The sequence below is a fragment of the Lonchura striata genome, chromosome 3 (assembly GCF_046129695.1).
Source record: "Lonchura striata isolate bLonStr1 chromosome 3, bLonStr1.mat, whole genome shotgun sequence".
NCBI lineage: Eukaryota > Metazoa > Chordata > Aves > Passeriformes > Estrildidae > Lonchura > Lonchura striata.
Genome location: NC_134605.1, coordinates 62,720,936 through 62,748,211, shown reverse-complemented (window position 1 = coordinate 62,748,211; position 27,276 = coordinate 62,720,936). Strand labels below are relative to the sequence as shown.

General features: G+C 39.0%; 1 protein-coding gene across 1 annotated transcript in view; it reads left to right on the top strand.

The window, feature by feature from the left end:
* NKAIN2 (sodium/potassium transporting ATPase interacting 2) overlaps positions 1-24,685 on the top strand; it is a 510,593-nt gene extending 485,908 nt beyond the window's left edge. Inside the window, exons 6-7 of the mRNA XM_021547161.3 lie at positions 11,521-11,602; positions 16,047-24,685. Of these exons, the coding sequence (XP_021402836.1) occupies positions 11,521-11,602; positions 16,047-16,056 (92 nt within the window). The 3' untranslated portion in view covers positions 16,057-24,685. The remainder of the gene's footprint in view (positions 1-11,520; positions 11,603-16,046) is intronic.
* Positions 24,686-27,276: the final 2,591 nt, after the last annotated feature.

Sequence of the window (27,276 nt, the reverse complement as noted above, 5' to 3'; positions counted from 1 at the left end):
GCAGTATTAAGAGAATACATGAGGGTAGTATTAAGCAAACATTTCACTAAGATTAACCTGCTCTAACCTCACTAAAGGATTAGGAGTGGAACAATACAGTAATCAAATAATGGTCATAACTAGGACTGAATCAGCAAGTCTAGAGGTTTTAATTACCCACACATGAAATAAATCCAGCCACAGGCCCCCTAAATCAAAGCTCAAGTCTGTGCTACCTTTCATGAGAACAATGTGCTTTGGGTTAATTCTGCAACAAGGATTAAAGAGGAAGTCGCTTTCTCTCCTGGTACAGTCCCAGAAGCGCTCTAACATCGGGTGCACCAGAGTCAAACTGCAGCACCCGTGTTTAAGGAGCAGACAAGAGCAGCTTTTCCATGGCTGCTTCTCTCAGTGGAGGTTTGCCACTCCCATTTTCCCTGTGGCTGCATAAGAAGGAGGAACTCTGAAGTGCCTCAGGTCTTTTTCTGGGAAAGACAAGAGAGGATGGGCCCCCAGTGGCACTGCTGCCAACTCCACACTCTCCTCTTCACCACTGCCATTGGAATGCCTAAGCCATTGCCATTTTAGCTCATTAGCATTATTAGATGCAGCAATTAAAAATAAACCATGAAAGTGTCAGCAACAACCATTACTTGGAGGCATTCAATGACTGTGAACTTACTGGAGCTCCTCATTTGTCTCCCAAAATCATGTTAAGCCTGCAATTTTGAAAGGCTGCACATTATTTTTAATAACATCGAAATGTTCCTTTAATGTGCATTTGCTCACTAGCAATTTGGCTCCCTGCTATAAGCTTCTACTGCCTTACTAAAAGAAAATTCAATGTATTTCTGAAAACTTCATTAACTGTATAAACATTTTGTGGGGAACACTGGAATATAAGCAGTCAAGCAGCATCCTCCCAGGGCTTTTTATCTCTAAGCAATTAAGAAAGAAACCTGGGTTACTGAAATGAGAATTCTGCATTCACCTTACAGGTTCTGTTAGAGTAAAGAGACCTGCTTGCTATTAGAGGGACAGCTTTGGCTAGGAATGAATCCCAGCTAAGAGAAAAATCTCTAATTTAGTCTGTGTCTCAGAGTAAAATCCTAACCTAGAAGGCTCTCTTGCTGACCCAGAGAGGGAGCAGAAATAGTGTTTACCTACTATTAGGCAATGTCAAGGCAATCAGAGAATAAGTATGGCCCCTTTGAATGTTCCTTTGTGAACCATGAGGTACAACCTTTGCACCATCTGATGTTAGCAGGGATCCAACCTGCACATACACTTTCTTCTTTTCTTCAGGCATTGTTTCCAGTTAAACTGCAAAGCAAAAGAAGTTGCAACTTTGTCTAGAAGATTTTTGCTGCATATTCCCTGGAACCCTGCTACTGGGGATGTCTTGGCACAGAAGTGAAGCTCAGTTTAACCCTTTAAAATTATTTCAATTCTCCCCTTCCAGTAAAAATTGGAATTAAAGATTCCATTTGAATTACTGAAAATGTTTAGCAAGACAGCAATACCCTAGATAGGAAATATCTTCTGGTGAGCAATACAGTATTATGTGCCAATAAACTTGGTGACAAACAGTCCACTCTGGGATCCTAGGCCTGACCTGGGAAGTACAAAAAGTAATGACAAAGATTTTATTTTAAAAGACAGTATTAAATTCATTATATGTGAGAGATGTGAAATTTTGACATGCATATGGGATAGATAGAAAAACAGCTTCTTTTTATATCTGTTACAGGCAACCTTCCACCTTTGGGCAGGTAGTTTAACATCTCCATACTTCTGTTTTCCATATTTAAAATGGCAAATAATTACAGGGACAAACTCACAGGTGTGTTGCTTCGTAACTTTGAGCGTCTGGGATGAAAGGCACTATTGAAGTGCAGAATATGCTCAGGTATCACTTTATTTCTGTGCCAAATGCTTTTCGGCAATCTGCTTAGTGAGACATTACAGAGAAATAATACCTCAGCTTCCATTCCTGCTTAAAAAAAAAACCTCTAAAACAAAAAGAGAAACTGGTAGCAAATATTAAAGCATTAATTCTGCTTCTTTGTTTCCCATCCCAAGTTTGTGGTTCCCTGAAATTCTTGACAGTAATTTGCTTTTCATGGACTTCCTTAGCCACAAGAAGTCTAGCTCTATGTAGTTTCCCACAATGGTCTATTCTTCCTCTAAGTGTCCAACTATGTTTGAACCAAGAAAGGTTATATAAAACATTCTCCTGAGAAAAGGGGATCCAATAACTCAGCTACACACTTCACTAGTTTTGCACCTACCATTTGTGTAGTGTGTTCTGAGTCTTTCTCTGGAAAACACCAGTGATTCCATTTTCACCTTTTCCGTGCTCTCATAGGTGGCATCCATTTCACACTCCTACATCCACATGTAAGTAGGCTTGCAGCTTAAATTAACAATCAAGATTTCCACCACAGGCAGTGAAGGCTTTGGGATGAAAACCTAAAGAGCAATCTGCCCTATCTGTGGTAGACACCTCTCTCACAACAGGGGGAATCACTGGTCTAACTTGCTTGTTTGGTGCTAGGGACAGCTTAGACAGCCTGCAGAGACAGCACAGCAACAAATAATAATAGGAACAAATAAAAGCCAATATTTAAAACACAGTTCTCCAAACTGTTAAACAGGTGAATGAGAATGCAAGGAATACCCTACAGTTTTGAAGCTTCAGCTTGTTTTTGCTCAGCTGTGCTCTTCAGTCTGCAGCCTGCAGCTCAATTAGAAGCTTCTTACATTTACTCGTTTCATTTAGTGTGGTGACTGCTACATGATCTAAGTAAACCAGAGGGAAGAAAATGGGATGCCTTTGGCTGTCAGGACGCTGATAGAAGCATGGAGGCAAAGAAGCCTTTGAAATCCCAAGGCGCTATTTCATGTTTGTCATGTTTAGGACAGCTGCCTTGGAGAGCCATGGTGCCATCAGGAACGTTTAGGAAATTCCCTGACATGCCTGTACAACATCAATCTTTTGCACATATCAGTAGCTGGTTCCTGTGCTATTATTTCCAGTCATGTCCTGTCTTGGAGGGGGCCCCTGACAGAGCAGAAGGCTGGTGTTGAGCGTCTCGCTCTCCCTGGCACAGAGCACAGGCAATCTTTGCCCCCTTAGGCATGCTCGCCGCTTCCGAGGCGCAGGCTGAAAACGTCTGAGCTGCCCAGTGCGAGCCTGAAGCACAGGGGAACACGTTCATGGCAGGAAGATATGACAAGTGAAACCCGCTGCATTTGAGATGCAAATGGACCTAAGCAGTCCAAGGTGTCACAGGGCTTGGCAGACATTACACAGCCTGCTCTATGATCATTTGGCACAGCACTGCAGAGGGAAACAAACTTAAAAGCTCAGAGGAGGTGCAGTTTGTTTAAATAATGGCAAGTAATTAGTCTGAAGACAAAATCAGTGATGGCATTTTATAATTACAATTAATTTAAAGGTTAATTTCCTTTGGTGCTAAAGTCTTATTTAAAACATTTACCAGGAAGGGAAATTAGGATGTTACTATCTAGATGCATAGAATGCTTCTGGGAATCCATGCCTATTATCACTAGAAAATTAGGTTAGACTCAAAGTGGGAATTTCAATTCATTTTAGTGTATAATAGATGGTGGTCAGGGCCTTGAGTCAGAAAGGTTGCTCAGGGTAGACTGTATGATTTGCATTTTCTTTGTTTGTGGGATTAATTGCAAATGTTTCCAACAAAAGGGCTGGGTTTATACACGAACAAGCTTGACATGAAAAGAAAATTGGTTATGGATTGCTGCCTTCGTAACTAATGAAGCTGATGTTCAAGGAATCCCTAGGAGATAGGGTTGTGGTATGAGACAAATATATAAATAAAATCACATGAGGGAAAATGGTGGCATTGCTAGCTTCATCTATGTTAATTTCTTTTCTCCCTCGCTTGTCTTCCCTGCCACTCCTCTTGCATCCATCACCGTCTCCTGTGGGGATTGTCAACCCCAAGTTTAAAAATGTCTAAATAATGTAATGTAAAGCTTGAAGGAAGTAACATTTCCATTCCAGCAGCTTATCACAATGCTGCTTAATAAAATCTGCTTAATAAAATCGATGCATTGTAACAGCCAGGGACATATATTTACCTTGCATAATTTTTTTTTAACTATAGACCACATAATTTTTATATATTCAAGAATGATGCTGCAGAAGTGTTGGAGAAGATCTGCACGTGTCAATAGTGAATGAACTACTAATGTCTATTTTTTTTTTTTAAGAAAGATGCATTTCATACCAAGGCATTGGGAAAATATTACTCACCATTAATTATTTCTTTCAGGAAAGGAACACAAAGGCATTCAGACCATGAAACAATATCCCAAGCAGCTGTGTCAAGCCAGTAGCAGAAGTGAGGTAGTAACTAGTGATGGTTCTGATAACAAAAGCTACAGATCATTTGAAGCAATGCTCAGGTTGTTGATGCAGCTGGAGAGTGTGAGGTCTTCCTGGACATGGAAATATTGAAAAATAGACAAAGCTCATACTCAAAATCATGAAAAAATTAAGAAAACCTGAAACTCTCCACAAGCTGAAAATAGCATGAAAATACTTCCAGGAATGTTTTGTTCTGGTACTGGTGAAAGACTCCCTTTCAACATCAGTCCTTACCTGCTACTTTGCACTGAACATAAGGGGCTGTCTTTGAAAGACCCTCCAATGGGGAGCATCTCCTCTGTCATCCCCTGAGACAGAGGAGAGGCAGCTTGGATTCTTTAGAGGAACAGCCTGCAAGTGGCCATGTGGGGCTGCTGGCTCTCTTCCCCACCCTTTGAGGGCAGCTGGCTGCCTTCTTAGAGTTTCAGCCAAAATTAGTGGGTGAACAGCAGGTCCTGGCCATCCCGGCTCACCCCAGACTGATAGATAGCAGTTTTCAGAGGACTAGTGATGAGCTGCTGTGGGTGGACCAGACTAATTAATTATTTCCAGTGGCCCTGAGAAGGACACCTGACCACAACCTTAGTGTGCTTCCTGCTGAGACTGTCAGTGTGAGCTCTTTGGAGTTTCCTACATGCCATGAACATAGCTTTGTACTAAATTATTTTTATCAGCATGACTCCTGTTAAAGGTTTCCTTATTGCTTTTCCTTTCAAATATCTAGATAGGTCTTCATTAGCATTGGATTGTTAACTTTCATAGATTTGGGCCTTAATTCTCCCCTTTGTTGCACCTACTAATGACTCTTATTCTCATTTATTAGTGTGGCAGTCACACTTGGAGGCCACTGCCCCAGGCATTTTCTTTTTCCTTCTTTTTTTCTTTTTCTTCTCTTTATTGCTTGCCCCTAGCAGTGATCTGGCTAAGAACAATTTTTCCTAACGACTCATTTGATAACTTCTACAATAATTCAGTCTACCACATATTTAATTCTTAGAATGATTTGTCAGTCAAAATCTATATTGCAAGGCGCTATTTTTTTGCACAGCACTTAGGGATGAAAATTTGAAAGCAAATGGCTATTATCCAGCAATGTTCAGGTCTATCCAGTTTAGAAAAATATGTTGTTCAGACTATGATTGTTCTCTCAGCTTATTATTGTTCTCCTGTTCTCTTAGCTTATTATTGTTCTCTCATTCTCTTAGCTGAGTGGAGGTCTTTTATTGATTCTTTCTTTACTAAGCATCAGACAAGCCCCTCTGCAAGTTTATAGACAATCCTTGCAAAGCCTTGCAGAGGTCAAGCAGCAACCATGTTTCCAGGTGTACAGGTTGGCAGGTGGCTTGCTGTATTTGTCAGGTAGAAAAGGCAGTGCTGATCATTTCAGTCCAGCATTTCTCATTGCTGCAGCTACACTCCAGTTGTTTCCACCTGCCCTTTGGTCCTTATTCCTGCTTGCCTTATCTCTGATCCCAGTTTCTGCCTTCAGCTACTGAAGACTTGCTCATGCCTCCCAGCCCTTGCTTGGTTATTCCTGACTACTTTCATCCTGGCTCCTTTCTGCACAGCAAGGACCTTGGTTCCCAGCCTCTCAACGTGGTTCCCACTGTTGGCCGGCCCTGCCTTGCAGAGGCCTTGCTCCAGACCATGGTCTTCCTCATATCATGGTCCAAGAATCTGCTACCAACCAGACATCTTCTCCACCTGAAAATCTGAGACAAATTGTGACTTCGGTCTAATTTTTTGGTCTAATTTCTGGACCCACAGCACCATTCATCTTGGTATTTTCTTCTGGGTACATCTGGAAAGCAATATCTGCATACCTGTTGCTCCCTAGTTATAAGGAGCAGCAAGCAGAGATCTCTGCCTGTATTTCTGTGAGGGTGGAAACACCAGATCATGTTTATCAGATTCAAAGACCTGAGTACCTCCCCACCCTTATATCTTGTCTCAAAAGAGCTGATAAAAGACTCAGCCAGGAGATCAGCAGAAACAGACTAAGATGCTGCCTTACACCAACAAGAAACATGGTAAGAGGAGAAAAAAGTGGAGGACAAGGCCCTGTGAAGAAAAAAATTACTGAATAATTTTTTATTATTATACAAATAAACATCATGAAAATAGTGGCAGTGGAGCAAACTCTGATCTGAGAAACTCCATCAAAATTTGTGTAAGGGCTTCAGTTCCAGTGGCCATCATAGAGCTCACAAGTGCCATGAGGTTACAGTTTCAGAATCTGAGGTTTTATATTCACCTTGTAAATGGCTGAGCTGAGAGCACTCACAGGCCCTTCATTACTGACTGCTTGGCAGAAATGCTGCTCATTGCACCGCAAGAACTGGACCTCATGTCCAAGTCCTTGTGCCATTTCTGAATCCTCCTGTGACAGTAGAAAGGGCACAGCCTCATGTGCTGGCAGATGTCTCCTTCCCCATGTTTCCCTGGTGTTTGGCTCTGCTGTGGTTTGAGAGCCTAAATCACTGTGTACTCAGCACAAAGACCAATAATGTTTGATTATCATTGTAAACAAACTTTATGGAGATCACATTCAAGCAAATCTCCTCCTGTGTGCTATTGAGTGGAACAGCCACCAGACCATGCTCACAGCATAAAAAGGCAGCAACACTGAATTGTTTGGAAATGTCTTCACCAAACGGAGAGCTGGGTAGCAGGATACTGGCAAAGATGCAAGAGCAAAGGTGTCCCCATATGTTCTTTTATATTTTTGCCCTATATGTCATTTCCAAGGTATTAAAATGAAACTTAATTTTACTCCCCTCCATTTATATTTTCTTCTCAATTTGGCCAGTTTTTAGCTACTGCTATTTGTGCACAGCTCTCTCTTGCCTCACAAACTCACTTCTGCACCAGCAGTGCTTTCAGTAATGTTATTAGCTGTACTTTGCCATTCTCTCCTTCCTTCCAGCTACACCTGCAGTGATGTGCCTTGCTGTGGCAGTGAATGAAGTTCAACTGCAGCACTTCAAAAACCTGAGTCCAGGAAGAGAAATCTTTGGCCTCTGGAGAGAGCAGATAAATTTAAGACCTTGCAGGTCAGATGCAGAATATGAGCACCATGTGTTGTCGCTCTGCTATACCACACAGGAAATACATCCAGTCATGACATGCACATGCAAGGAGCATCCATGTCATGACTGACCACAACCCCCATTCCTCATTCCCTGATGTCACTGGGGTGGAGAAAGCAGAGAGTCAGGACTTAAGCCTGGGAAGAAAGTTTAATATTTGGCTCTATTTCTCATTATACTGTTCTTCTTTGGATCTTGCCTGTGATGGTAATTGCTGAATGGTCTCTCCCTGTCTCTGTCTGGACCCATGAACCTTTTGTTATGTTTTCTCTTTCCTGTTCAGCTGAGGAGGGGAGAAACAGAGTGGCTTTAGTGGAAAACGGATGTTCATCCAGGGTCAGCCCACCACAAAAGGAATTGGATTATGTTTGTATGTTAATGTGTGCTTTTACTAAAGGGAAACACAACATGAGCCTCCTGTGATAACAGTGACATGTAAGATGTAATGTGTTACCATAAATGTAAGATAGAAGAGTCAAAAAAGTGTTTGATGTATGAGGCTAAGGATGGATGCCTTGGTACTGATTCAGCTAATGAGCCTTGTTTTATGCATCTGATGTTATGGCTGCCAGGAATGTATCAGTTGTATGACATTTTAGTGACCTTTCAGGCACAGCCAGGATAGAATGCCTGCAGAAAGGGCAGACTGCTGCATGCTTTAAGAAACTAGCTCAGAGTCCACAGGGAGCTTTTAGCACAGTCTGGACACCACAGGGTTTGCAGTGCTGAGAAGCAGCTGCCATGAAGAAACCTTGCTACAAACAAATTGATGAAATCCTTTTGTATTGGAGTTCACTCTCTATTACCTCCCTTCACCTACCTTTCAAAGCTTGTTGTTGCCTGTAAGAAGCCATTGTATGTCTCCAGTGAGGTCATGGTTGTACTCGCTGCCCTGCCATCATTTGGTTACACACATGGGAACTTCTATAGTGAGACGAACACAGAAATGTCTCTACGACCTTGCTTTGTTTGTAACTTGGCAATCTGGCTTACTAACACTCTGTGCTTGCTCTGTACAGCAGGACAAAGCCACAATGTGTGAAGAGATATTCAGTATGCATCTTTCCCTCATGCTCACACAATATAATTTTGCTCAAAGAAATCTTTTTCTTAATCCATTGGTTTAGCTTTCTGAAAACAGCCCTGAAGACAAGCTTTTGCCCCACATCTGCAAAGCAGAGTGTCTATGCCTGCAGCCTACTAACAATGTTTTATAGGTTGCTTGAAAAAATCTAGGAAAGTACAGAAGAAATGCAAGGCTGGACAAATGAGTATAAGCAATATCCCTAACGTGGCATGCGTTGACAACAGTGAGGCATTTGATCCAACACAGGCATTTTCTGACTTGTGTTGTCAGGGATCAAGAGTAACAAAAAGAAAATTGGGCAAGCAAACAATGAACCATACCTGCAGCAAACCATACGTCCATCGTTCTTTCTCCTGCAATCTCTGTATTTGAATAGAGGGAGGGGCTTCCTCCCAGCCTAGCATTTCAGTAAAAAGTATTCTTCATTTTCTGCCTGTAAAATCAGTATGTTTCCAAAGACATTATAACATTTTGATAAAGGTATTCTGATGGTTACAGACATTGATTAAATGGAAAGCAACAAATAGCATTTGTCTTGATTTTAGCAAGATTTTGACATTATAAAAGGTTTGTAAGAAGTTCAGGAAAGTATTATCCATATGTAGTCAGCATAGGTGGAGTGCAGAACTGTTTAAAACTATTTGAAATGAAGTTATAAAGCAGATGGGGCATTTCAGATGGGATCCCACTGGAACCTCAGCTAGGGAAATAATTGTCTTCATTAGTTTTATTAACAACAATGAGGATAGAAAAGAGAATTTTGTAAAAAATTTAAGGTTAAACTAGACTGGGAAGGGTACAAGCACTTGTGAATATAGGATTAGAAGTCAAAATAATCTTGAAAAGTGGCTTGAAATCAAAAAGGTGAAGTTCAGTTCAGACAAGTACAAAATAACTCCTGTGGGGAAGAATCAATCATCTTCAAATAAAATATGGACTAGGCTAGACTATAGTTAGTGTCAAAACAAAAAATAAAGAGCTGATTATTAGAGCATTTGTATGATGCTGTTGAAAAAAGAAATTGGAAACCAAACCCAAATGACACAAAACAAGAACAAAAAACAAGAACAAAAAATCCCAACCAAACATACAAAATTCTAAAGCCTACTGAATTATTTCAGGTAGTGAACAGAGGACTGTATGGCAATTGTTCCAGTTAGTCCTGCTTTGTACACCCACTGAAAGAAAAACATAAGTAAACTGAGGAAGGACCTTCAAAATGTAGAGGCTTGGACAACATTACCTGTGAGAAAAATTTGAAATAACTAGGTTTGCTTAAGCCTGAAAACAATGGATATAATGAAATACTTTTTAAAAAGGTTTAAAAACAGTTATAAGAGAAAAAAATGGCTCATTTTTCTTCATATCCATAGGGAGAAAAGGCCAAAATATAGATAAGTAGTTAATTTGCAGGAAATTACATTTAAATTAGACATTAGGAAATTAGGCACAGGGAAAAGCAACACAGAAAGGCTATAGAACCTCCTTCATTAGAGATGTCAGGGATTAATTTAGTAACATATCTTTCTGGGATAGGAATACACATAATGGTGCTACAGGGCACAGAATTGGCTAAATTATTTCTGCAGGGGCCATTCTTGCCAGCAAAGAATGACTTTATAACAGATTCAACATGTGTGCAGTTGCAATACAGACATACTGTACCCAGACAGTCCAGTGTTTTGGTAACTCTTTGCTTGCAGAGTGGTGTCGAGGCATACAAGAATTTGATTCTCTGGTAAATGTCTGGAATGGCTGAAAATGTATTGATAAGTGTGGCACAAATTGAGGGGTACCTTAGTATTAAAAAACTTTATAAATGCAAGTGTTAAGGAGTCAAACCACTGTGGAAGTTTTCAAACCATGTAAATTTACTTTTTTTGTTGTTTGTAACTGTAACTGCATTTTAGGTCTACAAGTTGTTGTCTATCAAATAGCCTTTTGTTTTCTTTTTGCTTTCAATGTACACAGAATCAGTCTGTCAGTAGCAGTGATCAGACATGTGAAAAATGCACTTCCATACCTGAACTCTTTGGCCCTTTTCTATCCAAGTAAAGTCCAATTCAGATCTGCAGTGTAAGAGACAATATTTCAGGGACAAGAAATGCCCCCAAATAACCTCTATAAGCTGATAGTTGAGTCTCCTGGGACAAAGAAAGCAAAGAGCAACCTTTTACCTGTGCAAAGAAAGTGTTTTAGCAGAGATATAGGAGTCTTGGGCTCAGATGAGATTGAATTTTCCTGGAAATTGTTTAAAACAAACATAAGAAAGCCATCAGGAGCTGGCAATTGTGTGAATTAATAAATAACTTCCACCCTACAAGCTTCTCAAACTTCTTGCAAACCTTTAGCATCTTGAGAGAAATGCAGGTTTCCTTACATCTGAGAGGTTTCATTTCTGAAGCTCAGATAAATTGTTCCAACTCTCTGTTCATGCATTTCAACCCAAATGTCAAAACAGGGAGTCAGAGAAACTTCTGTCTCTCAGACAGAGTTGGATCAATGTACTCCCTCCTCTACATCCTCCACTGAGCCATGGTATGACAGCAAGCCAGACACAGTCAGAAGCAATGCATTCATGCCAATAAATAAATGGTTTTCAGCATTTGTAATGCCTAAATAGCATGTTGTTTTGTATTAGTGAGGTGGTATACTTGAAAAAGAGGGATGTCTACTTATTTCTGATGGAAAGATGGATGTTATACATTTTTTACTGTTTTTACATGGTTTTAAAATTGAATTGTTTTTAAAAGTAAAGGAAAAAAAGGAATACTTCACCTTTCTTTACTTTTTACTGTTTTTCTGTATCTTCCCAATTAGCTGGTGTAATACTAACAGATTATTAGAGGACCTGTAAAAAATAATCTGTGTACTAGGTGCTTCTTGAATGATAGTGCCTATCCGTTCTGAAAAGATGTTGCTAATGAAAGCAATTTTTCCCCTTTCAGTTGATTTCATAGGTGGATTTGACTCCTATGGCTATCAAGGCCCACAGAAGACATCTCATTTACAGCTACAGCCCATGTATATGTAAGTACTTCTAGCATATTCAGCAGAGTGGTACCTGATATTAAAGGATTATTAAGCTGAAAGATAGCGTGACTTAAAAATTCTGAATAGTCAGAAGCCTTTTTTGATGGACTGAATTCAAGTTACACTTGGGAACCAACATTACTCTTGTGTTGAATTATAATGAGTTCTTAGGGCAGGATATCATGTGTCACAGTTGTTCAAACAGCATTCAACTCTCACCTGATCTTTCCCTATTTTCATTCAAGCAGGTGCCACTCAGAGACAGTGACAATTTGATGTAGAAAAAACACTAATCATATATACCAAACTTTGGCTATGAAAAAAAAAGTGGATTTTTATGAAGTTTTATTAAAATTTCAGCAACTTGCTAACTTAGTGAATGCATTTAGCATTTGTCTTACCAGAGCATCTGTTCACCAAGGCACCTCTGTACCTCATTTTCAGTTTCCATATTTAAAAAAGCCAAAACAAATGTAATAACATATGGCTTTTAAAACTAGTTTGGATAGAAGACAGTATTTTACCTAACCATTGAGTGACAACTCCATATTAGAGTGCAGTCTGATATATCTAGGAATTAAATGGATAAACAAATCTCAGCTCATACATACAACTGGAGTATATTCACACTAGAGCTGACACACAACCATAGACCAGCCCAGGAACGATCATCTCCAAATATTTCTTGTATTGATGTCAACTGAAATGCAGAACAGTCCTGACTGCCCAGATAAATCTTACCTCACTGCTGCAGCCTTTGGAAATATTTTTTATTTGCTATCAATGCTCTACACACTAAAAGCACAGCACTACACAATTCATAAAGTTACGGTTTTTCCTTTGTTTCTCTTCTGAACATTTCTTTTGTGGCAAAGAACTAAGTTCAAGCAAACAGTAGCCATCCCAACACACAATTTCACTTGTCTTTGAATGCATTTTCATTTCTCCTGATCAGTGGAATCAAATCTACTAATGGATTTGTGTATTTTTGCTTGGAATCTTGCATTTACTCCTTTATCAGTGGTACAATCTGCTCTGTGGTGGCGTTTGGAACTGGGCCCTTCAGGAGGTTTGCTAGGAGCTTTTTAATAATCTCAAATTACAATAGTGCATATCACCAATGTCATCTTAACTTCAGCTTCCCATCTGTCTGTGCTCAAGTAAATATTTTTCACCTGCACTTTTGGCACAGTGCTGCGCATTTAGAAAACGTTATTTCCTTCATAGTATTATATGAGGTACATAGGTACTTAGAACAACTCTAATACTATCTCTTTCTCGGTATATATACCTTGTCATCAACATATGGAGCCCTCTAGCTATTATCTCATTCTCTTTATGCTTTCGGTGTTTCTTCCAGAACAGCAGATTGCATTTACTATGCATCTTCATACTGACTGTAAAGAAAGATAGACCTGTGAAAAAATAAAAAAAGGAAGGCAGTAGTTTTAAGCCTGTACCTTAGATGAAGAGATCGTTGATTAATCCATGTAAACTGTGTTCTCTCTTATTTCAGTGCTGCATGCACACTGGAGTATAGGTGATTTAGCTGTCTTAACCGAGAGACAGAAATCAGAATGTGAGTGGACATTTTGTGCAATCAACCTGCAAAAGTATTGCCATGTCCCAGCCACAGTCAAATAAAGACACTTCATGTTTCCCTGTGACTGTATAGTGTTTGACAGGGTTCTCTAGGATTGCTACAGTCTGTCCTTAAGAAGCTTTTACAGCATTTAGTAATATCTTTCTTTATTTACAGCTGGGGCACACTAGGAACACATGCATATGTATTCACATTGCAGCTGCTCTGTAAACATAGGCAGCCCATTAGGTAGTGGAGTGACAAATTCGAATGTCAAGTTAATCAAGTCACGGTTTGATCAGCTTGTAGCATTATTTACAGCAATATTATGTATTAGAAATCAAAACATGCTGATATGATAACAGCAGGCCATACTTGGTATTTTAAAGCTTTATTTATTGGGAGGAAAGATTTGGTTCTCTATGGAGTTTGTTCCCCAAACATCACCAATGTATGCCTTCAAAATATTCAAGGAGGGGAGGTGAGGGGAGCTGTAATCATGTCCATCCAGGATACAACTATGCCCATATATGTCCATATATCTGTATTCATAAAAACATTTCTAAAACTTTATCAGTTGCTACAAAATGTCTTTGGATTCATAGGCAACAGAACATATATTAAGCATCATCCCATCTAATTCCTTCAGATCAAGAAGATACAGAGATCACTTTTTGTCACTACTGCATCCTGTCCTATTCAGACTCACACTGGGCACATCTCATATGGAGCTCTGGATTTATTAGAGAAATTGAACAGGAGACAGGTGCCTTTAAATCATCTGATTGCTAAATATATGCAGAGGCACAACAGCAGTTTGTTCTCTGCTTGTTCTCCTTTATACATTCACTATTTAACTATTCCTCTGAAGGAATGCTAACTGTTAAGACATACTGTTTTGTAACCAGTTTCTTCCTGTGTACTAAAGTTAGGACTTCATTTTGTTAATGTGGAGTTTATATTGAACCTACACCAACTTACATGTGAAATGATTTTGATTTATTCAGACTTCTCATATTTACATTTCTGTTGTGTCAGGACTATTTAATCTAAAGATTTATTACTTTTATTTGTGATTTTCATCAATCAAGCTCTACTTTTAAGAATTCTATTCTAATTCAGTTTAAACACACATAGTCGCTTTGTGTGGTGTTGCATCAGTTATGAAAAACTACCCTAAATGAACAAGGAAAAGAAAATCCTTGGTTTCTGAAAAAGAAATATCTTTAAGTAGTTAATTGAAGTGACTATCTCTGGCTACCTTTAATAGTCTAAAATTATAAAATTCAGGCTCACACTGAAGTTTTTTTCCTCTATGTTTTAGGCTTTAAATTCCAATCACAGTTTTCCTTATCACCTCTTCCAATTTAATATTTAACTTAAATCAGTTTACTTTTTAAAGTGAAAAATATATGCAATTTAAAACTATGTTTTAAATAAAACACTGATGTTTTGGGGAAGAATTCTTATGGTGACATTTCTCTACCTGTTATAAATGGGATTTTTTTATTATTTAAGTGCCAACAGTGTGCTCTATGCTGTACAAGTCAAGAAGCCTAGACAGTCCCTTCAAAATGAATACGCTTTTTGAACAGAACGGGACAGAACCGATGCTCATGTACCTCCTTGCAGTGTGGCCACAGCTGATGTACTCAAAAGCAGCTTCCTGGCATTCTGTCCTGGAGATGCCAGTGCTCATTTCCAGACCATGGGAGAAGGACACAATAAGATGGCGGAAATCAATTGTCAAGACAAAATTCTCCTCTTGGGAGGTGACGGAGGAAGGTGACTAAACACTCCCTGACACTGATTCTGCTGCACATGAATAAAAACAGTTGTAGTTGTGGAACAAGACTGCACTGCATGATCACTCTTCTAAAAACAGTAGGAAGGAGGGAGGGGAGAGAGATCTTTATGTTCTTCACACTGAACTTGTTTGTTCAAGAAAAAAAGAAGTGAAGCAAAAAAAACCCATGCATGTCTGATGTTGATGCCTAATGCACTGGAGAAATTGCTCAAAAGCAGTGCAGCCCTGAAGTGAAGCATGCTTTCCTCCTATTGTGAAGTCTAAGAATATTTGCAGTATCTGTACTCCCATGCACACACACACACATAGGCACTTGTCTAGATAACTGCACCTATTGAAAGTGCTACCTACTTCACCATTCACTTAAAATATAAATGAAATACAAAAAAAAAACATTAAAACTAGCACCTTGAGTATAACCACCATGACACTCTGCAAATTCGTGCAGTACAAATCTTCTGTGGGATTATCTCCTCATGTTTTGGGATTCATACACATTTAAATAAACTACTACCTAAACTTTCACTATCAACAGACAGCATCTTGTCCATTTCAGACTGAAAGCTTTAGTTACAAAACATGGATTTGGGACAGCACTGCTAAGGTGCCCAGGCTGTGGCACTTGCACAGGGTCTCTGCTTTGTGAGTGAGCCGTGGGCAGCTTTCCCCTGCACCTGCAATCCAGCCCTTCTGTCCTCATACCATGTCCCTTCTTGGTTTTACAAAGACAGCTACGTATCTGATGGATTATAGAAACCAGGTCATATTCCAGTTGACCCATGGACATACAGTTAAGATTATAATTAAATATAACTCCTGCCTAAGATTGTTTAGAAAACCTTTGCTGACTTCTCTGACAATGTTCCAGAGAGAGCCAGGCAGTTACTTGAGTAAACATTTTGTCTTTCTGTCCTCTTCATCCCATGTGTATCTGAACTGTTACTGGTTTGTGGATTACACTTGCTTGCAAAAGGGCAACAGAGCAGCAGGGCATGGATCAGAAAAGTATATGTTGGATTATAAGTATTGCTCTTTCTCTGTCTTTCTTCTAGGTCAAAGTAAATATGGGGACTACTCAAGGTGGGCTGGAGGACCTTTTGAAAAATCTCTTTCAGGATGGCCTGGTTCTTCAAAGAGAAGAGAAATCCAATTTTTCTGCTAAAAATAATGTATAAAAGCTGATTGAACAATGAGACAGAAAGCAACAGAGACCTTCAGCCTCTCTTTCTAACAGGTACTAAAGGAGATGCCCCAGATTCACTCCTTGAGCCTCCTGCCTCTCAGCACCCGAGGGACACAGCAGAGGCATTGGTGCCACCTTTGGTCCCTTTCTTTCCCTGGCCACCGCCAGCACTGCCCATCTGGATTAAGACATGAACCCAGCCCAGTCAGTACTGTGGGAGCCTCCTCCACACTGTGGGCCACGTTGAGTCTCCTCAGTCAACACAACATTGAAATACCAGGATGACCTTGCAGCAGAAGTCAACAGACAGCACATTGTTTGCCCTGAAGGCTGTACAGTTCATACTTGCCTTAACCCAACTGCGTTGCACATTAGAGAAACTACGTGCAAGCTTTCTGAAGTTAACATGCTGCTGTTAATTCTGAACAATTTCTAAGTCAGTGGTTTTCTTCTGTTTGGTTTTGCTTTGTTTTCATGTCAGGGAATAAGGCTCTGTTGCTCCATGGCTCCAGAGCAACCAAGTAGAAAACTGCCAGCTGTCTGATAAGTGCTTTACTTTTGGGGCTCCACAGTGGTCAAGAAGCAGTTTATAATGATTAAAAAGAAAAATAAATAAAGAAATAAATGACACCTTTTGGGGGTCAGGGTGGGAAAAGGGGTAACAAAAACTAATAATTGAACCTACTGGAAATAAGCAGCAGAAACAGTGCTTCTTAATCCCACTGGTTTTATTTATTGCACTATAAGTGCTTTTATAGCTATCTCTAAACATCTTGTACTAACTACAGACACATCTGCAGATTTCTATGAGCAAAGGCCAACTGAATATGTACTAGCTATGTTTACTCTTTTATATCTGATTTCAACTAAAAATTCTCTGTAAGTGAGCTTTTTTTTTCTAATTGCACCATAAGGGATCCACATATTTTATTTCTCGTTTTTGGTTGGAGAGGGCAGGGAGGGACTAGTTGAGTTGAAGAAATACTGAAGACCTTTTTGTGGTATATTTGGGGGATCTGTTGTGTGTTAGAACGTGTATTTTATCTTCCTGTATTATTGTGGCTGAAAAAAACCTCTGTGCTGTTACGTAGTTGGCAACAAGATGCCTTTGGGAATTTTGCTAGTAGGTCAATGTGTATATGAAATACTCTGAACTCCTAGGAACATATGTTTTATTCTACATCTGATCTGTATTTTCAAGAACGTAGATGGCTTTCACTAGGAAAACCCAATATTTTGCTCAGGTTTTTCAGAAACTTGGATTGTCATTGTTTCTTTGCTCAGACCTTGCATAGACAAACGCACGCACCTACCACACCTGAGGTGACCACATAGCTTTTGAGGGCAAGAGGGAAGGTCAGCGCTTGGAAATGCCCAAGTCACCCCTGGGCAACTCCCTTTTCCCTGCTGGCCAAACCCTTTCTCCAGAGCCTGTGCACTCACACCACTCACCCATCCCTGTACAAGCCAGTGCCCTTTGCTGTGTCTGCATGGATGTACAGTGTCACAAGCAGCAACTCTGGACAATGACAGAGGAACAGGCATTCACCAGTGAAAACAAGATACAGGACATGGTCAGGAGCTATACCTACACTGATTCAGTGAGATTTATATAGATATAGCTAGATATATATATATGTGTGTGAAGGTGTGTGTATGTCTATGTATATAAAATACACAGGACTAACTATTTTTGAGGGCTGCATCACCCAGGAAGATTCTGATGCAGTGGACCAAGAGTTCCCATCTCAGATACTGCCGGGAATTTCATGCATGAAACATGAATGTTCCCTAGGCCTGATCCTGTAAAGCATTCATTGCTGATTTGGATCTCAAATTTTAATTTTCATACTTGAGTACCTGAAAATATGAGTTCCTACTGGGTAGAGATGCTTTTCACCCCCTGGAAACCCCATGCAACTTCCAAGTGACAGGCTGAAATTTCCCATAACTTGCAAAACTAAAAAAGTTTCTACTTTTATGTAGTATTAAATATAGCAGATGTATAGTATTAAACACAATGAAGAGGTTTAAATGGGATGAAAATGTCATAACAGGTTATTTTATCTTTCCCTGTATACCAGTTAATCAAAACCATATTTCTATAAAAATCATTTTTTAACATGAAAAGAAACCAGTTAAGGCACCTAAGCAGCAATCCAATTTTTAGAAGATAATTTTTCATACCTTTCAGTGATTTCCCATGGAACAGCGGCTACTGGTAGTTAGCAATTTTAGAAGTCAGACAATTTAATGAAGTGTCTACATGTAGCTTATAGGCCTGATTTTAATTTAGAAAATTTTGGCCTTAATTTCTCTGTGTCTTAGTCTTCCCATCCATAATACGGGAATAATATGTGCCTCACAGGTTTTTTGTGAGGTCTGAATTGTTAATGTTTGTAAAATGCTTAGGAAATAGGGAGCACATCTAACTACTATGGATTGCAATATAAATGTGTATTCATATATTACATATAGAGTAGATACACACACTCACATACACACAGTATATATATATATATATATATATACACATACATACCTATATGAAGTTGGTATTCATAACCCTGCTTAAGTTGCAGTTAGAGCACCACCATTTAAAAAATTAGGACCGTTGACTACTCAACTAAATGATTAGTGGACAGATCTCTTCTGGAAGCAGTTTAGAGCACAGTAATGTGAGAATATCTGGATGCCATTTTTGATTTGTACAGCTGTATCCTCCTCAAAATCCAGTAAAGAATGTTATTTTTCTAGGCTGGGCTTTTGTTATAAACTAAACTATTCAGAAGGCAAGAGATACAATCCAAATGTGTCTTTTTTTTCTTTTCTTTTTGGCATTTGTTAATTCTGAATGTATTTTTAACAAAAGTGATTTTTTTGACTTACTAGTGTAATTTGCATTTAAAAAAAATAAATGGAAAAAATATAGGTTTCCAAGCTATTCATGGCCCCCTGCTGCTATTCAGAACTTACAGGAAACTCAGAATTACTCTTCCCAGCTGAGCAACAATGCAGGATAAAGAATCCTATTACATTTACATGATGACAATCCCGATCTGTGCAGTGCATGGATGTGACAGCACTGAATAGAAATTGCCAGGTCATGACACCATTTTAACGCTGTCATATGTACCAGGTATTTTCATTATCACTGACACTAAAAGGTTTCTTATACAAGGCTGACTGCAACAGATTCTTTACTTAGAAAACAGGGCTGGTTTTGCCCACTCATCAGGAATTTTAAGCCCATGATAGGTATAGAGCTGCCAACAGTGTTAAGTATTGCAAAAATAATACTTGTTAAGAAGGAGCTGTGTAACATGGATATTTCCTCTTTCATATTCTTTCATTTGCTATTCATTTTCCCTACACTGAAATGATGGAATCCCATCTTAGGCAAAATGTTTATAGAGCTCACATATATTGACAACTCACCTGAGGTCATTTAATAAAGGTGGAGCAGAATGATATATATTTTGAGCTACTCAGTCATGCTCTCTTAGGATGACTCCTTAGAAAGAGAGTTCTTTTGTTAGGATTTTTTAAGCCTTCATAATAGTGCAAGTGATACATTTTAGTCAGATATGGAGAAGTGGTTTGTGCTCCATTTTCTTAATCTAAGTACTGCTTACAATACTCCACTGCTGCACAGCATTTTGACAAAGTCTGGCACAGTTATTATAGTAAGCATTTACAATACAGTTACGTATTGATTGCTGGATGTCTCCAGATAGGAATGGCCATTAACTCAGTGTCTGAAGCCTTTCATCACTTGCATGCTCACCCTCCATTTGAGCAAATTGATAGTAGCCAAAGCAATACTCCACACTCCATGAATCACTCCACCTTGTAACATTTTCATTTCCAGTCCTCTGTTTTATTTTTAAATGCAAATACTAAGAGGAGAAGGACTTTTCTCACAAAGATGGAAAGCCCCATGAATAGTCTATGTGCATGTATTGCTCTCTGACTGTCTACTAATGAGTAGTTGAGATGAAAGTGATGGACTTCTTGAGTTTGTTTCTAGCTATTCTGAATCTGGCTTCCTCCCAGAACATCTGGATTGACAGCAGACACTAAAGGTAAGCCAGGTGTTGTTGAAGAACCAATGCACAGCAATACTGCTGACAGCACAGTGTCCACAGCTCCTTGGAGAAAGATTAAGACAGTTGTTAAGCTAATTTCTCTTCTTCAAGCTATGTGCAGTATTAAATGCAATTACAATACACAAATGAAACCACCCTTTAGACTGCAATTACTCATTCACATACAGAAGTGGCACAGCACAGAATCAACCAGTAAAAGGGATTTTCCTCCTGTAGTCACCAATATGCTTCATCTCCTGACATGGATTGGAGAAATCAGCTCTGTTTGATCTCAGGTCCTGGCAAGTCCCTCTGTTTAAACCTTCAACAAGAGAAGCAATTACAGCTAGTTAAAGCTGAGACCTTGGCATAGCTAAGTGGTTTAGAAAGATATTGTACCAAATGTGAAGTTCAAAGTAGCATCATACATGCATTTGTAGCAAATCTCTCTCCATATGTACAAAAGAAGGGTCTTTTAAAAATGCACTTTTCCTTTATCTCTCAGAAACCAATTGAAGCAGATTATGTCTTTTACAAGTCTTCCAAAATCCTGCCAAGATCATGAAAGACATTTTTTAATAAAAAATCCAATAAAAAAATCCAATCTTTCTGCTCTCTGTTGAGTAGAAGACTTAGCTCTTGGGACTTCAAAATGCCTTGGGATTATTATTTTGGATACACAGAAGCACTATGAAACATGAGAATTAAAAAATAAATGTTTGTGGTCATCTATGATTCAAAATTAAATCTCTACAAAAGCCCTGCTTCTCCATCCACCATTGGAAAAGGGTCTTTACTGCCATCTGGCACCTTATCATTTTCCCAGCTTTGCCTTTGTCCTGATGGGAATTAGTTTATGGGGAGTTTAAGGTGAAGAAGCATGTTCACATTCAGCATATGTTCTCCAACAGCCTCCAGTTCTGCCACCATCTTCTTGTCCCGTTCTCACTGTCTCTCTTCCTGAGCACAATCCCAAATACCCTCCCAAAATTACATACTGCTCTTTGTCACACCCATTGTTTCCAGCTCACATAAAGGTGATGATGGCAGTTGTGGAGGATAGTGTCACTAAGGATGTGTACAAAACAACAAGAGGAAGCACAAGGTTATGTACATTCTCAAAAAACCTCGGACAGGGAGACATTTAACTGAATGGTAAAGGTTGGCAGCATTACAGAAGCCATGAGACAGAGCAAGCCCTGGTAGGATCATTAGCACATGTGCAATTACATTTGCTAAAGCTATAGCTCACTGAGTACACAGAAAGTCATAAACATCCAGAGCTACAAAAGGCACAGGTGAATTAGAAGAAATTGATAAAAAATGTTTGCGAACACATTTACTGGATTAGATTCACATTTCATTTTCTTTAAGAATTTTCTCAGGATTGTGTTTTTTCCCCTTGCAAACATTTAGATAGTTGATTTCTATGCATGCAGGTGAATATTTTGCTCCTAGGAGAGCATGTGAGTATGTGCAATTGCTTTAATTTGCATAGGGTTCTCCATATTGATGCATCTGTGTGCATTTGTGCTAAATGTTGGCTCAGTTCACTCACTCACACATACATGCACACATACACACCTGTTAGGTGGCTATATTTTATGGTGGAGATACATAACTACACACTGTCTCACTCCTTTTCTGCTTAGCTTTTCCTATCCCTCCTCTCAAGACATTCAAAGTCCTAAGTGTTTATTTTCTAGACAAGCATTTAGTACACAAAAATTATTATTTCTGATAATAACTGGATGTACAAGCATGGTCCAATCTATGAATAGAGTAAATAAGACAGTCCTTCCTACAAAGGGTTTATGTGATAAATAAAGTTAATGAGAACATTTCAATTAGGAAAAAAAAAAAAATATGATCTCACAGTCCCACTCTGCTGTTAAATTTTAGTTCGTTGAAGAAGTAGATGACAAAAAAAAATTCAGAAAAAGGAAAAGGTGATATGGTTATTTACAGCATTACATACAAGAATTAAATAAAATAATCAGCCAATTATATCTTACTAGGGTATCCAGTTAATTTATGGTAGCTCCATATGGATACATTATATCTTATCTTACATTTTAAAGGCATTTAAAACAGTAGCTATGGAAGAAGAACAAACATCAAAGGGACTGCATATTGATGTAATCACAAAAGGTTGATGGATTGATTCAATTAATCAGTGACTCATTTCTAAGAGTTCTGCAGGGATTTATTTACCAAACACTTATATTGTTTATTTTGCTGTCTGGATGGTTTGTATACTGTCATTTTTCTTCATTATTCTACTTGTTTCATTCATCAGTTTCTGACAAATGTTTTCATGCTGATATGTGGCATGTTAGGCATGTAAATTATCCACATTTACTGATTTAAAGCAGTACACTCCAAACTCTCGGGAGCTGAGAATTTTGTTTGTTTCCCTCAGATCCTGAAAAATGCAAGCCATCTACAATTAATATAAAGATGTGTTTTCCATTTAATTTTTGCCTTTAGTGTCTGCTCAACATGGCAAAGATGTAAGTTCTTGTCTAGTGTAGCCTCCTGCTTAAACTTTAGACAGAAACTTACTATGGAAAACAATTTGAACAGTCTTGATGGTAAATAGAATAACTGTTCCCTCTTTGTTTTTTCCTTATATTTTGTAGTTCAAATCCAGGAAAGCAGTGCAAGAATGTTTTAAGGAGGTCAGGAGTTTCACAATGTTTTCCACAAGTTTAGATAAGTTTTTACAAGGGCAAGAAGTGATAGGGCAAGGAGGAATGGCTTTAAATCTTAAAGAGAGAAGCTTAGGTTAGATATTAGGAAAAAATGCTTTCCTTTGAGGATGGTGAGGAACTGGGACAAGTTGCCTGGAGAAGTGATGGATTCCCCATTCCTGAAAGTGCTCAAGACCAGGTTGAATGGTGAGCGAATCGGCACATACAGGAAACAAAAGGCAACCATCAAACCACAGCTGAAATGCAAACTGCATTTATTTAATTGCCTTGCTCACAGTGCCAACCAGCAGAGACACACAGGGCACAGGCTCCATCTTGCTTAGTTCATCCCAGCAGGTAGCAGCAATCTGGTCTAGTGAAAAGTCTCCCAAACTCCCAAAGGGGTTTTGGAACTAGATGATCTTTAAGGTCCCTTCAAACTCAAATCATTCCATGATTCTATGATTTTCTGTTTTAATACTGTCACAGTATGTGCTTCAAAGTCAATATATAGAAATGGACAAATTAGGACAAGTCACAGATTTCAAAATGGCAGATACTGGGCAAAACAGGGGTCTGTGAAAGATGAAGAATTGAAACCAAAAGGAAAACATTCTTTGAAAGTATTGAGTCTCATTTGGGCAAATATTTTTATTTTAAACTCTCAGGAACACTGAACAGCTATTTTTTTTTTTTTTTTAACATATTCATTGGATAAACACATGCACCAAGGGTGTGATTTCCAGGCATCTTCAGCAGTGGTCAAATTCTTACTTCACTTTTAGGTGGCTAGGAACAACTTCTCGGGAAGAGTGAAAGTTCACAGACCCAGTGACAAGAGCCCTGGCAGTCTGCATCATGTGACAGCCTTCCCCAGTGGATTTAGAAAACTCCACCCTACCTATCAAACCTACTATAATAGACAGATGGAGACAGACATCTCTAAGTGATAGCAGGTGACACACATGGAAACACAGGACGTTCCCTCTGAACATCAGCAAACTGTTACTGTCAGAGTCACCAAGCACTGGCACAGATTGCCCAAGGAAGCTGTGGGGTCTCCATTCTTGGAGACTGTTAAATCATGACTAGACTTGGTCCTGGGCAACGTTCTGTAGGTGGCCCTGCATGAGTAGGGCTGCTGGACTCACCAATTACTAGATGCACCTTCCAGCCTCAATTATTCTCTGATTCTGTGATTTGCCTCTCATTTAAGCTATGTTTCCCCCATTGGAAATACTCCTAGCATCTTAAAATAATGCAAAAACCTTCTTTTTTGGTCTGAGGTAGTCACAGAATTAACCTTCGGAGTGAAAATAACAGGTCTGCATATTAAAAGAGAAAAAAAACACATCAGTTTCTAAAATGCATTGTTTATTTTTTTTCCCCTATTTGAATCTCCTATAGTTGGCCAGTTGGACAAAATCCCAGCCCCGTTAAGGTCAGTGAGAATCTTGTTGATTGTTTCAAGGAGATTTCAAGATCTCACACTTGTCATGAAGATGTCTGAATATTTGCTTTCCTTGAAAAACAAAAACTTACTACCATTATCCTCAATAATTTTAAATGCTCTATAAAAATTGAGATATTTTTTTCCCTTTTCATGCCCAGCATTTGTGAAATATATAGCTTGGTGATATAAAAATTTTATCTATACTCATTTGCGCTGACCCATATAACTTGCTCATTGCCACATTTGTGCCAGTAAAATCTTTCTATCATTCCCACTCCTGTGTGTATTTCATTTCATGTGAATGAATATCACCCAGGGTATTAACACCCTGCAAAATATGAGCATTAGGGAGAAATCAAAAGACATCTGCATAGCTATTTTGCCAATGTGATAGTAGGAATCTGCTACATAACCTCTTTTCCCTTTATAAATACATGTTAAATATTAGTTGTAACCCAGAATTCTCAGTATAAGTATTTCACATCCTTCTAGCTTCTTGCTCAGTTGCATAGAGCTCCTCAGACTTGATAAGATTTCCATTGAGCAAACTAATTCAGTAGCAGGGAAATTTTAGCACATAAACAGAAAGATAAAGCACCACCACAAAAGTCTAATAATATCCAGTACTTCTAGAAATCCAATACTTTTGCCAAAGGCATTTCTCAGTCTGGAGTTTCTTTTGTGCAAAAATGCTTCTTGTCCATTAACTTACAGCCTGAAATGTAGTTCCTGACAAAACTGTGTCTGAGTGAGACGCCCACCCTGGCAGTCACTGATGTGTACAACCCATATTCTGCTCTGTGAAAGGATAGAGATGAGAAGCTAGCACTGCTCCGTCAGGCCTGTTCCCTTGAGCTTGTCTTTCTCACACCTCAGGTTGTTGCCCCCCAACAGTCTCAGTTGTCATGGCATGTTGAGTTATTGAGCTGAACCACTGGTGAAAGCCAATTAAAATTAAGCAGGGTCTCTACATCCTTAGTGGAAAAGCATCCAGTGTGCCAGTGGTGCTGTGCCACCTGAGCAGGGACAGATCTAGGCAAAAATGGTGTAGAGAATCCTTCAATTAGGGGCAATCAGGAAGGGCAGTAACATCTATGTCCCTGCTCCCAGCTTCTGCCAGAGCCCCAAGAACTCCCACTCTGTGTTAGCTTCATCACCAGTAGCACCCAGACCTGACCAATGGTATCATCCAAGAGGTCGCATCCTCCTGACACCAGCAGGAAGAGCAAGTCTGCATCTGTAGGAATCACTTCCAAAGTCTCTGTTTTAACTCAGATCATGTCTTTCTTATAAGAGAAGAAAGCAGACTTTTGTCTGGCTACAGTTTTTACATTTGAGGTGGCAAAGTCCTGCCTTGCTTCAATTTGGTAAAGAGCAAGTTCAGTTAGAGGAGGTAGTTTTGGCAAGTACAGACAATGCTCCTTTTTTTTTGCATTAGGAAAGCTATAGTTCAGGTATACTTCTGAAAAATAAATTATAGGTAAAAAAAGATAATTCGCTGTTTGAACTTGAACATATTCAAGCCTCCTTTATCAATGTAAAGACACCCGGAGTCATGTGCATGGTTATTTAATGTCATTATTTTTATGAATATTTATTGATTATATTAAAATTAATACATGTTACCTGTAGAAAAAAATCAAAGTAAATAGCAGGAAAAATTGACATGAAACTATTCTACAATACCAGCATACTGTTAAATTAACCATCAGGATCAATCTCAAAAACTATCTCCAAGCTCAGGCCTATAAATCACTTACACTACAGAAAAAGCTCCTCAGTCCTGGAAGTCATACAGTTATGGCCAGAAGCTCTGTTAATCTCAGGCTTTTAAATTATACTTAAATGACTGACTCGTCACTGTCCCAGATCATCTCCCAGTCCTATCGCCTTTACTCTCATTTGCATTCATAAGGGCCCCAGGTTCGTGAAATGGAAGTTCATAGTTCAGTTTTTGTCCCTGAATTATTTGCTTTTCATTTGTATAGTCCATAACAGAACCTGGAGAAAGAGCAGGTAGATTCCTAGAAAGACTTGCAGAAGAAATAGTGATGGTGGAGGGCCACTCAGGCTGAGCCTTCTCAAACATTCTGGGGCTGATTGCAGTTGAAACGAACTGGACTCAGCAGCCCAAGCCATTCCTTCAGCCACTTCTTTTCTCTGGTGTTTGTGAGGAGAGTTACCCTTAAATCAGACCCCCAGTTTGATTGAAAGTCAGCAGATCTTAAAATCTTCTTGGATATTTAGCTTCTTGGGCCTTTTTGAATGCCCACTAATGTTTATTTTTACTTTCAAATTCCTCTGAAGTGGAAGAAAAGGACCTTTGAAAATCAGTGCCTTATGATTAGACCCTGTGGACAGGTACGCTTTGCTCATCAGGCTAGATAAATTCAGTAATTTGATTCAGCCCTTGAGTTTCAGGTCTCCACATGTATTACCGCCTGCTAATTTCCCTGTGATTTTTCACAGCTTTTATGAACAAAGAAATATAAACTTCTTCCACATCTGCTCTGATACCGTTTGAGTTCCTGATATAACGGATGCATGTCAGTAATAACAAAAATAGCTGATCTGTGAAAGCCCACACTCTGTGACAGTTAGTACAATTTTTTACCCTCAAACTCCATCACTTCAGAATCCTTTCCTCTCCCATCTGTCCTAAACAAGTGGGAGAGGCTTTTTGCTAGAAAATGTACTTTTTTAAGTACCTCTCTGGAGGACAGCATAACAACTCTGCCTTAAGAAAAATGCTGTTAGTCCTTCCCGTGTGTCAGAATGGAAGCTGCTACTAATTATAACTAAGATCCTGTCAGTTATCTGAATTCACTGGCAATTCTCATAAGATTCTGAAGAAAGTGAGTAAAC